Here is a 12,924-nt window from a genome sequence, read left to right as displayed (position 1 = left end):
TTGACTTCCTAGCAGCCAGTTCACAGCAGTTGCGTGATCTCTCACAGACGATGTATGTTTTGAGAAGGCCCGCAAACTGGGGCGAATACAGAGGAATACCCTCACAAAATACAACAAGAATACAGAATTATTTGAGTTGCATAGCACTGAAGGGAAAGCACCAGCATTTGTGTGTACAATATAAACTTGAAAGTAAGTTGCAAGAGAAAATATGTAAAAGAAATATATTAATGATCATTAAGATTTCCTATTTTCAAACAGTTTTTAAAGAGTCTTTAGTTACTTAAAAATGTTGCAAAATTGTACCAAATTAATTCGGAGCAAACCTGCAGAAATTGTTGCAGTGCAATAGATTCAACCTAAGATTATATTAATGAAAAGAGTAACAAAATAAAACAAAGCAATAATAAAATCAATAGGCAACATACAGAATCAAAGTCCAGTCTACTTTTATTGCGGCGGTGTCTCTCTCGTGGAGGTAGTTCAGACGATGTTGTTTCAACATCCACTGGAAAAGGGAAAGTTTCTCCATGGCTTCCTGCTTAACAGAGGTTAAATTGAATTTAACAGGGGCTCTGAAAGTGTACCTTTGCAAGTGTTTCCAGAGATTGGGAATGTAGCACTTACCTATAAAGGCACTTTCTGATTCAAGCAATGAGTTTTTCATCAAGTCTTCGTGTGAATCCCTTGTCTGTTGAAGTAATTGCCACGGAATTAATACAGGAAACACACACATGGCAGGCAGTATTATATGTAGAAGTACAATAAGATGAATAATTATAAATAAAGTAAAATCTTTTCAAGTGAACCAACATTTGACAATGTGCAATACTTTCTCAATACACAGTATTCACATCAGCATATTGACTCAACACACACACAATGCAAATTTCAGCATTTCATCTTATAAAAAGGAACTCGGCAGTAAAATATTTTCTTTCACATTTGGAGTTAAACTGTAACCATTTATATTAAAAACATTTTTACAATTTTACCAAAAGGGGCAAAGAAGGAATATTCCTCCAATCTCTTGTGACAACACTGAATTTGAAAGTAAGTGAATTCAATTTATTTGTGTAAAATGTAATGATCTGTGGTTGGACGGCACCAAGATTTAAATCCCCCGTGATTGCAGAATAAGTGTGCAGCGAGATTATAAAATTGAAAAGTGAAAGATTTAGAAACATTTCAAATTAGCCCACAATATGGAAATTACGTTGAATATAACAGCTATATCTGCAGAAGCATATAGCTTTGTTAATTCAAAGTCATTTTTGCTTGGAATAAAAACCAAGTTATCCAGCAATGTCAATAAAATAGCACAGGAGACTTTTATTTGAATGAACAGAAAAATTGAATTAAGCAACTTTGAATCAAGAGGAGTATGCTGTATATAGTTTTTACTTAGAAAATAATGCTGCTATCAGTCTATTGTCAGAGTATGGAATTCTTTTAGGACTATAGGCATAAAACTGCTCACAGCAAGATTTTACTTACCAGTTCAATATCACGTGGATTCATACTAGCAACTAGAAAAGGCATAAAAAGAAAAAAAGATTTTGAGGAAAACTTCACAAAAGATAGGATAAAAAATATAATCCTTAAGGGCATTAACCTGCAGTGACCATTGCTGGTCTTAACAAGCAATGGAATGTCCAGAGAAGGGTGGAAACCAAGTCACCACTGCCAGAGCCCCAGTAGGAAACTTTAAACATTCAGTTACCCACCAATGTTAGTCTGTCAGTACTATGTCCCTTATTCTTTGAAGGAAGTACAATCTTCACATGGAATGCAATTTGCATTAATGATACGATTGGGCTTGGAGATAACACAAGTTAATATACCTTTAAGAAACTCAAGATTCACATACTTGTGTGATAGCTTCTAGATAGATCAGCTTCCTACCCCCATGCTCTCAGTATGTAGGGTCTGGTTCTGATTCTTAGTTCTTTATCCCAGAAGAGGTAGCAAGGAGACCAAGAACAACACAACACAATTACAAAGAAATTAAACATCTCCAAACTCTTTCAGATCTGGTGCTGCATAAAAGAGCATCTTGGTTGAGCACTTTGTACATTGAGTTTAAAGTCTTTTAAAAGACTAACTTACAGTTGGCAATCTAGCCTTCTTAATCAGTTCAACGAAAAACAAAAAACTCCAGCTGCTGGAAATCTGAAATAAATACAGAAAATGCTGGAAACACTCAGCAGGTCAGACAGCATCTGTGGAGAGAGAAACGTAGGGTTAACACTTCAGATTGAAGACCCGACAAAAGGTCTTTGACCGAAAGCGTAACTCTACGTTTCTCTCTCCACAAATACTGCCTGACCTGCTGAGTGTTTCCAGCATTTTCTGTTTTTTACTCTTAATTGGTTCTACATAAAAATAGGATTTTACCAAGATAGTACAGGTACTTGTGGCGAGACTCGTGACCTAAGGGCTGGATTTTGCTGGCACTCAGAGGGCGGGTCAAAGGTTAAAATCATTTTCATTGACAGCGGGTTGTGATCCCGCCGTCAACCCGCCTCCAAACAATTTTCCCAAATGTCGGGTCCCCAATTTGCGCATGGACCCGACACCTAGCGGCAGGAAGAGGATTAAAGGCAATTACCTGCCTACTAACAGGTAGTTGCTAGTAGTTGACAGGCTATTTTTGAATTTTGCCGCTTTTGGCTCGGGTTTCCCGACGTCCGGACACCAAGCCAGGTAAGTGGGGTGTGCTGTGAGTCTGCTCTAATGTTTCTGGATTAATGACAGCTGCAGGAGTGTTGTGAAGGATCCAGTGTTGCACTGGTGAGTCTCAGGTAAGACAATGTTGGGAAATGCATTTTTAATACATTTACACATTTCTTTAGGTTACAAGTTTTGAAATCCATGTCCAGTGCCACCTCATTGGGAGAACTTCTCTCACCAGTGACAGATTGCTTCTGTCACCTCACCTGCAGCTGCCATCTATTCCAGCCTATGGAGGGAGTCATTGGATAGCCTGGATGCAAGAGGTGACCTTTGTGCAGTGATTGTCAGTGTTTGCAGCACCTCAATGCTGTCAAATACTGAGAAATCAACTGTCAAAAAAAATGTGTGCGTGGTCCCTTTAAGAAAATCAGCAGATGACGCGTTATCAGATGACATCATCTGACCGGCTTCCTCTTACTTGGCCAGCAAGCCCGCAGGGCGGGCTTAACAAGGTCAATCAATGTAAAATCATGTCTGTGGGCCGGATGCAGTTGGGCGCGGGACTGGAAGCCGGAAACCACCTGACCTGCACCCAACCTGCCTCCATTGATAAAATCGCGGCCTAAATGTTCAGCCAGCTTAGAACACCACAATGCAGAAGCATTTGTCACAAGCTATCAGTGTGGCTAAAAGGGCAATCGGTCATATTTCAAATCAGAAGCCTGTATTTTTAATATCTGCTTCTGAGCTTTGGTGATCATTTTGAAACTTAGTTACTGTGGCAGGCAGTCTAGCTAGAATATACATGCAATCACCAGTTGATGTCGATGCTGTTGCATTCAGACTCCAGGGGTAGAGTATCTAAAGCAAATAAAGTGTGACTGCAGATCAATCACAAACCATCTAAAACATCTGCCTGTTTTGTTATACTGTATGGCTACTCATTTTGAGTCAAAAATGAAATCACAATTAGGTAACAAGTGATTGTGTCAAACATTCATTAGGAGTCTATAAACACATCAGGCTGTGCAATTCCATGGTTGCAGATCACCTCCGTTTTAAATCTAATGGATAATTGAAAGATTTATTTAATTGTAATTTGTTACTTTGGCGAGCAGTCTAGCTAGAATATGTGCAATCATCAGTTGATATTCATGACCGTTCATACTCACTCTATAGGCAGAGCATTCTTAAGAATATACAGTAGTGAATATTTTCAACAGCTCACTGAGAAATGAAGTAATGCTTCTCTCTAATTATCTAGCACATGCGATGTCCTTATTTTAAAAAGGGTTAAAAATCAATACTGGAAACTATAGACCAGTGAATTTAACTTCTGTGGTGGGGAAGTTAATGGTAAGCATCATTAGAGATACCACAAATGATCATCCAAAATGTATGAGGCCAATAGGGGATACCCAGCTATTAAGTCAGACTGATGCCTTGGGTTTCCATTCACTTAAAAGATGTGGACTTAGGGAAGATTTGATCCAGATAGTTAAAATTGTTAAAGACATTAACAACATGCAAGTAGATACAGTGCCTGAAGTGATGGGGTCAGGTGGAACTATATGAACAGAGAAAACAGTGAGTGAGGGTGGACGCCCAGAAATGTTATTTTCTCAGAGGGTGAATGACCTGTGAAACAGGATTCTGTAGGTGGTGGCGAGGACTGATTCTTTGCAGTTCTTCAAGAAGGCATTAGACAGACTTTTAAAAAACAAGATGATCATGTCATACTCCAGAAAATAACTAATGGGTTTTGGAGCCTGATCACCTGTGAGGGGTCGGAGAGGAATGTTTGACAGAGTACTCCTACATTGGCTACAGGTCTCTTTTGGTGCCTCTTAGGAATATTAAGGCTTTGGAAAGGGTACAGAGGAGGGCCACAAGATTAACTCCCAGTTTAAAACCCCTTAGTTACCCATATAGGTTCAAAGAACTGGGTCGCTATACTTTATAGAAGCGTAGACTTAGGGGTGATTTGATCGAGGTTTATAAAATAATGAAGGGATTATATTGTGTTTATGTAGACCAATTATTTCAACTGGATAGGTTAGGGAGGACCAGCAGCCACATTTATAAATTATGTAAAGGCAGAACTAGGTTCAGTGTTAAGCAGTTCTTCTTTTCCCAGAGAATAATGGACCTGTAGAACAGGTTGCTAGCTTGTGTGGTGAATGCCGATTCGTTGTACTCCTTCAAGCGAGAGCTAGACATGTTTTTGGCTGGGGCAGAGATCACCTCGTACAAGAGGTACTTAGGTATCCTATAGCATAAATCATGACCGATGTGATCTCCTCTTCGACTCCCTAAGGAGGTCAGAGAGGAATTTTCAATTTTTTCCCCCCTATATGACCTGGGTTTTTAATCTATTTTTTCACCTCTACCAGGAGATTACATGGCTTCAAATGGGTGAGGAGTGTATTAGTGCATAAGGCATCACAATGTATGGGACAGACATGATGAACCAGTAGGTCTTTTCCTGTCCATCATTTACATATGTTCCTATGTCTCTCAGGAGGTGTTGGGAAAAGGCTGAGCACATGGGAATGCAACTTGACAAAAAATGGAGCGAGCACATATGGGCCTGATGGCTTTTACTCGTCCTAGTTACAAACATAAGGGGGAAAAAAACTATTTGGGGTTCCTTGTCCCAGTTCGAACTTCAAAGGAAACATGGAGCATATCTGATGCAAGCCAGCAACAGATTGTCACGTTCTACTGTATTGCAGCCATTGTACAGATGGATATGAGGACATATAAAATTGCAAAATACTGCGGATGCTGGAAATCTGAAATAACAACAGAAAATGCTGGAAATACTCAGCAGGCCAGGCAGCATCCGTGGAGAGAGAAACAGAGTTAACGTTTCAGGTCTGATGAAGGGTCCCAGACCTGAAACGTTAACTCTGTTTCTCTCTCCACGGATGCTGCCTGGCCTGCTGAGTATTTCCAGCATTTTCTGTGGATATGGGGACAGTTCTGTTTGAAGGGATTGAGGGCTCGCTTATGGAAGTAGTTCTTCAGCTGAATACAAGAGAAACATGAGGGTTCTGAGGATAGATTAATCCTACATGTAAGTTTGTGTTTAGGATACCGGGCCAGGTTTGGAGTTAGGAGTGCTAACAAAGTGATGCTACTTTAATTTTGTTTTGTGTCTAAGGAAGTACAAGTTAAAAATTCTGTAATCAAGTGAAATCTACTTTATTAACTTTCAACTATGGTTTAATTTTTGGTTTTAATAAAACTGATTCACAGTTTATAACTTAAGTAGCACAGCCCAAGGTGTAAGGTTCGCAAAATTCTACAGATTCCCCCAAACCAAGAAAAGAAGAGATTTTGGACTGTTTAAAAGAATATTGGGCCAAAAGGGGGCTTAAAGTTAAAACCCCAGGATTTTGGTTATTTTAAAAGGACATGTCCAGGCCTGTGGAAAGCTGCGACAAAGGAGTTGGGATGGGCCCCTGTAAAACAAACAGTTTGAGTATTGGCATAGGCCAGATTGTCTGGTAATGTTCTGGACCGTCTCAGTCATTCCACATAAATGGCAATAGGCTTACGGAAGGACAGCTCCCGCCAAAATTACAGAGCCATCAAGAATATGAATAATACAGTACATGCCACTGATCAACAAAAGGGACCCTGACCCCAGCAGGAAAAGACAAAACTCACTAATCAGACCAAAGTTTAAACAGTCATTAAACACTAATTTAAGTTTCGACGAACCATCCCGAAACTAGTTTACACCAACTTAAGTCAATTAAAAGTAGATGGGGCCAGCCCGGAACTCGTTAAAGAATTTTAAAACTATTAAACGAGCCCGCCAAAATTAACAATGGGCCAGAGAAAATTTGGCGGGCAGATAAGCAAGGCCTCAAAACGGTATAATTGAGGCCTGCTTTTACACACAGATGGTTATTAGGACAGAAGAGTGAATTTGAAGGTACAGTTCATACAGACAGAGGCACAGCTCATTCGAAAGACATCAGCCTCGGGACGATCAGTCGACGGAAGGACAACAGAAGGAGGACGCAAAGGAATTGCAGGCAACCAAGGGCCCCAAGAAACAAACAACCAACAATATTACCAACCACTAGGTAATATTGGGCTACCGCGACCAACAAGAAACCAACCTGGAAGAAACCGAAGATTCGCAAGTTTGTTTCCACTCTACAAGCTATCCTGACTTACCCCTGGGTAAGATTTGATGAAAAAGACCCTGAACCCTATACCTAACCAAAGGAAATTGGGTACTTACCCAATAGATCCAAATACACACCCGACCGCATCAGCAGACACGTGAAGACTGAAAACCCAATGCAGGTGAAGTCTTCTACCACGTCCGGGGTGAGGCAGGCCCCAACCGCCACACCTAAAGAGAACCCCGAAATCGCAAGCTTCTACAACTGTCAAGAAAGTCGTTTGGTGAGCATTTCCCTGGTCCTCTGGAATCCAACCTAGTTAGTGAAGTGGGATTGGGAGGGGTGAAGTACTTTGTCTATTGTCATTCTCCCTCGTATATTCCGAAGTGTTCCCCCCTTTTAGAGTGATAAGATTATTGTGTTGTGTATATTTTCCTGTCTCAAATAAAAATCCAAGTTCTTTTCACCAACTCAGTTGTCTGTTGCAATTTCATTACAACCCCCAAATAAGTCCAAAGTCTAGAACCAAGGGAGTGGGAGCGATTCAAACCGCTCAGGGAGTCAGAGGCAAAGCTGACCACACACACCACCCCCTACAAAGGGTAGGAGAACAGTCCAAGTCTCATGTCAATTTCACTGAGATAATTACAGTATCATGGATATTTTGTTCACCCCTGACCAATAATACATTACCAGATATCGCACATATAAGGTGACACTTCTGTCCAAAGAGAATGAAAATCACTTACAGAGGTAGTCCTTAATGCTCAGCATGAGAGAAATATTTGGCAAAACTAAGTCAGATAAAGAAAATGGAGTCAAACTGTGTCGCCATTGTAGTGTATGTACCCGTCTATCTTTAAGGGAACTATTGAATGTAACCGTTCACCTTTAAGGGAACTACTTTAGGTGTGGCACTATTTGTTTGGCTTCTGTATATTGTAATACCGATAGTGACCACACCAGTATATAAGTGTTGTAGCAGGATTGCTGGGGCAGATTCGCCCGGACCTTCGAATAGTAAAGACCTGTTTGTTTGTTACTTCTGAAGTCTGTGTATTTATTAACTGCACAACCCACAGACTTTACAGTGGCGACGAGTCCGATCGTACCCTGCGGCAAGATTACCAAAAGCAACGAAGAGCGTCGAAGAGAGACAACCGCCCTCGTCGTGCTACCAAAAGAAAACATGAGGCTGCAACAACAGAAAGCAGGAAGACTAACAACAAAAGCTGTATCAGCAACAGGCACTGACTACCCTTCTGCCACGGTGCGGAGTGAGCCGACCAGCAAGAAACAAGGCGGCCGAAGAGACTGTGAGTAGGGGAAGGTGTAGAAGTATCCGGAGGATAAGGGCAGAGCACTTGACCTCGGTCGAGGGGGAGCTGTGCCGGCCAAAAGTCGGGTCCAACGGCGTCGGGTGACAGCCGGACCGCAATCGGCGGGAAAAATCCGGGCAGCGACCGCAGCCACGAAGCGCTGAGCCTGCGAGTAGACGCGGGAAGAGAAACCCAGCCGCAGCCGGGGAGGGAAACACCGGTCTGCGAGAGGGCTGGGGAGGCGAACGGGAACCGTGTGGGTGAGAGCCGGGTGCGGAGAGAGAGACTGCGAGGAGCCAGTCCAGCGGCTGAGCTGTTCTCCACCAACGGGGTACTCAGAGCCGGCAAAACCGAATGTGCGGGAGTGGGTGAGAGACACAGCCGAAAACGGGGTGAGAGACTGCGCGAGAGCCAGTCCAGCGGCTGAGCTGTTCTCCACCAACGGGGTACCCAGGGCCGGTAACACCGAACGTGCGGGTGAGAGAGCGACAGAGCCGGGTACGGAGAGAGAGACTGCGCGAGAGCCAGTCCAGCGGCTGAACTGTCCTCCGTTAACAGGGTGTACCCAGCGCCAGTAGAGCCGTGCGGGCGGGAGGAAAAGACATAGCCGAGTAAGGGGAGCTGTGCGGTAGCCAGCCAGCGGCTGAACCTGTCCGCTGTGGGGGAAGCGTACCCCTTCCACCGGGAAGAAACGCGGGAAGCCGCCATTAGGCGGAGAAGACGCCAGAAGCGGGAAACCGCCATTGAAGTGGGCGGGGCGAGAAAGGAAGAGCGGGAAACCGCCATTTTCGCGGGAAAACCGCCATCTTGATTGACATACCGCCATTGAAGTGGGCGGGGAGAGAAGGAAAGAGCGGGAAACCGCCGATTTCGTGGGAAAACCGCCATCTTAGAAACAAACAAGTAAATAAGAATACTTAAAGAAATACTGGTGCTGCTCCCAAGGGAAGAAAGATGCCTAAGCGAGGGAATATTAACGACTTTAATTCTGAAATAGAAGACTGGGCCACGTACGTGGAACGCATAGAGATCTATTGCGAAGCCAACAAAATAGAGGAAGACGACAAGGCGATAACATTGCTAAACTCGATGGGGGCAAAAACATACGGGCTCTTGAAGCATCTAATAGCACCAGCTAAACCAGCGGATCAGACCTTCGAAGAAATTGTGGCTGTGCTGAAGGACCACTTGAACCCCACACCGTTGATGCTGGCTGAACGATTCAAATTCTACGCAAGAACGCAGAGGAAAGACGAAAGCAATGCGGAATACTTGGTCGAGCTGCGTAGGCTGGCGAAATACTGCCAGTTCGGAGGGAATCTGACAGAGGCACTGCGGGACAAGTTCGTATGCGGATTGTCCAAAGAAGGAACGCAGAAGCGACTACTGGAAGAAAACGACCTCACACTGGACAGGGCTGTCCTCATAGCTGCATCACACGAAGCCGCAGCGAAAGGGACGGCGGAAATGCAGCTAAAGGCGGCGGCACTCGGGGTGGACCAAATTACTGCGAGCACAACAAAATGCTACCGTTGTGGGAAGACAACGCACGACCAGAATCAATGTTGGTTTAAGAACCAAGAGTGTAGGAAATGTGGCAAACTGGGTCACATCGCGAAGGTATGCCGGTCCAGGAGAAAGACCAACAATCAACGGAAGCCACCACAAGAAAAGTACAACAAGGTACATCAGGTGGCTGAGAAGAGTGCAGACGAACAGAATTCAGACTCAGACCCAAACAACCAGGAGCTGGGTAGTCTGAGAATCCACAATGTGGGGAAAGAGACGGATCTACAAACGATCTGGGTCGTACTAAAAATAGCTGGAGTCCAAGTAAGAATGGAGCTGGACACTGGATCAGCTCTATCAGTCATCAACCGAAGGGACTACCACCGGCTATTCTCTCACATACCTTTAAGAAATACCAAGTTCGTATTACAGACATACACGGGGCAGAACGTATACCCCATGGGGAAAATAAGAGTCAAGGTGAGAGATAGAGGTAAAGAACACCCAAGAATGAATTTGTACGTAGTACCTGAAGGAGGACCACCACTTCTAGGACGGGAGTGGATTAAGAAAATAGATATGGAATGGCACTACCTAAAAGCCATAATGAGGGAGGACTCGGTGCAAGCTATCAGCTCAGATTCTGAAATGGATGACGATAAGACCAATGCAAATATGGAAGACAAGGCTAAAAGGGACTTGCCGACGATGGGGAAGGAAACGCAGACATGCAGAAGGACTTATGTTACCAAGAAGAATAAAGCTGCAGAGCAGAACTCCAGGTTGACAGGGAATTCTGAGCCTGTTCAAAGGATTCATCCACGACGGAAGAACACCGAGTTCGGACTCAAACTTATGTCAAAGTACGACAACAATTAGAACAGTTGAGTGACCGTCTCATACAAGAGATGAAAAATATGGAAAAGTTCTGGGACACCGAATGGGAGAACCTGGAAAGACTAGAGAGACAGCTAGCTCAAGCAGAGAGCGACCATAGAGCCATCGTGGTCAAATACCAATCACATTCCCCTGATGCTGTTCAGGAACTAGAATATTTACAGAATGAACCAAAGGAAGAGGAATCTTCAGGGAGCCAGGATTTTATTCCAGTTCTTCTCTACGACTCCTTACAAGCAGAGTGTGAGAAGTTGAAAGAACAGTATGAACAGGCCCAGGCTACAATTCTGGAGGGGGTTAACTCGGCAGCCTCCGAAAAGCTAGTTTCAGTAGAAGCTTATGAACAACTAAAGGTTGAACATGAGCAAGAAGTCCAAAGGCTGCAGGAAATTCTTGATGAGCTCAAGGCCAAGACAGACTCATCGATAGAAGCTCCATCCATAGATGAGAAATTAGAGGTGAAAATCATGGCAGAGCATGAAAGACAGGATGTCCAAGAACTTATAAAAACATTGAAGGACACCCAAGACAAATATGAGGCGGCAATGACCGAGGTTCAACAACTTGAGGAACAGATTCAACTGGGAATCCTTTCAGTGGAAGAACAGGACACTGTAAGAATGGTCCCTGAACATGAACTAGAGAGCATCAGGGCGCAACTTTTCCGAGCGCTGAAAGCCAAAGTTCAAGAGGAACGTAAGGTGGAAGTATTGGAGAAAGAGGTGGATGAAATGGAGAAGACTCTGATCCACCGTGTTCCCAGGGAAGAGTTAACGGTCAGCCAACTCCTTCATATGCTGCAGGACAAGACTCTGCAAGGGGAACAATCTGAACACGAGCTTCAATCTTCAGGGGGAACGAGTTCGGAGCTCTCAAAAGTCACGGAGATAGCTGAGGTGGCAACACAAATTTTACAAGGATGCCAAAAGTACGTTGAATCACGTCAAGGTGAACAGAAGAATGTGGAAACCGTTACTGCAGTAGAAGGGTTAAATAGCCTGATAACGCAATTACCGATGGAAAGGAAGGTATTGAGCTCACAAATGAGGTCCGTCGTGAAGGAATGGCAGATAACCCAGGAAGAGCGGGATGAATATGAATGCATGAAGAAGGCTATGGAGGAGTCATGCTAGCCAGGTGAACCGGCTACACCAAAGAAATGTTGTTCGGAACGAGTCAAGATCAGAGACTGAATCTATGAACTGTTTCCGCAGAGACTGAACCTGTGAACTGTTTCCACCGAGATTATATCTGTAATTTGTTTTATAGGAAGTTGAAGATATGTATGTTTAACGGGGACTCTGTAAGTAATAAGCTAAAAAAGGAGGATTGTAGTGTATGTACCCGTCTATCTTTAAGGGAACTATTGAATGTAACCGTTCACCTTTAAGGGAACTACTTTAGGTGTGGCACTATTTGTTTGGCTTCTGTATACTGTAATACCGATAGTGACCACACCAGTATATAAGTGTTGTAGCAGGATTGCTGGGGCAGATTCGCCCGGACCTTCGAATAGTAAAGACCTGTTTGTTTGTTACTTCTGAAGTCTGTGTATTTATTAACTGCACAACCCACAGACTTTACAGCCATTATAGCCCACAGTATCTGAACTACATCCCAGGTGGTCTGAAATTAGACTCTTGTAAAGGATAGATCTTTTATTAGTTGTAGCTAGGATTTTCCTGAACTTAAGATAAACATAGAAACATAGAAGATAGGAGCAGGAGTAGGCCATTCGGCCCCTCGAGCCTGCTCCGCCATTCAATGAGATCCAAATTCAGTACCCTGTCCCTGCCTTCTCCCCATATCCCTTGATCCCTTTAGCCTCAAGAAATATATCCAATTCTTTCTTGAATATATTTAATGAACTGGCCTCCACCGCCCTCTGTAGCAGAGAATTCCACAGGTTCACCACTCTCTGGGTGAAGAAATTCCTCCTCATTTCAGTCCTAAATGGCTTACCCCTTATCCTTAGACTATGACCCCTGGTTCTGGACTCCCCAGCCATCAGAAACATCCTTCCTGCATCTAGTCTGTCCAGACCTGACAGAATTTTATAGGTTTCGATGAGATCCCCTCTCAATTTTCTAAACTCCAGTGAGTATAAGCCCAATCGACACAATCTCTCCTCATACGTCATTCCTGCCATCCTAGGTATCAGCCTGGTGAATCTTCGCTGCACTCCCTCCATGGCAAGAACGTCCTTCCTCAGGTAAGGTGACCAAAACTGCACACAATACTCAAGGTGCGGTCTCACCAAGGCCCTGTACAACTGTAGCAAGACATCCTTGTTCCTGTACTCGAACCCTGTTGCTACGAAGGCCAACATACCATCTGCCTTCCTAACCGCCTGCTGCACCTGCATGCTTACCTTCAGC

The 12,924-nt window shown here is 43.8% G+C and overlaps 1 protein-coding gene across 4 annotated transcripts in view; it reads right to left on the bottom strand.

Moving 5' to 3' along the window:
- Positions 1–12,924, bottom strand: part of cspp1a (centrosome and spindle pole associated protein 1a) — a 284,247-nt gene that overhangs the window by 3,245 nt on the left and 268,078 nt on the right. For all 4 annotated transcript variants that reach the window (XM_085993101.1, XM_085993102.1, XM_085993103.1 and 1 more), the window contains 3 exons: positions 1,498–1,529; positions 628–691; positions 429–538 (listed from right to left, as the gene is read on the bottom strand). In XM_085993101.1, the coding sequence (XP_085849227.1) occupies positions 429–538; positions 628–691; positions 1,498–1,529 (206 nt within the window). The remainder of the gene's footprint in view (positions 1–428; positions 539–627; positions 692–1,497; positions 1,530–12,924) is intronic.

The sequence above is a fragment of the Somniosus microcephalus genome, chromosome 7, assembly GCF_052327205.1.
Source record: "Somniosus microcephalus isolate GS21.2 chromosome 7, FLI_Smic_1.0, whole genome shotgun sequence".
Lineage (NCBI taxonomy): Eukaryota > Metazoa > Chordata > Chondrichthyes > Squaliformes > Somniosidae > Somniosus > Somniosus microcephalus.
The sequence above is the reverse complement of the archived record's forward strand: the minus strand, read 5'-3'. Positions and strand labels throughout refer to the sequence as shown.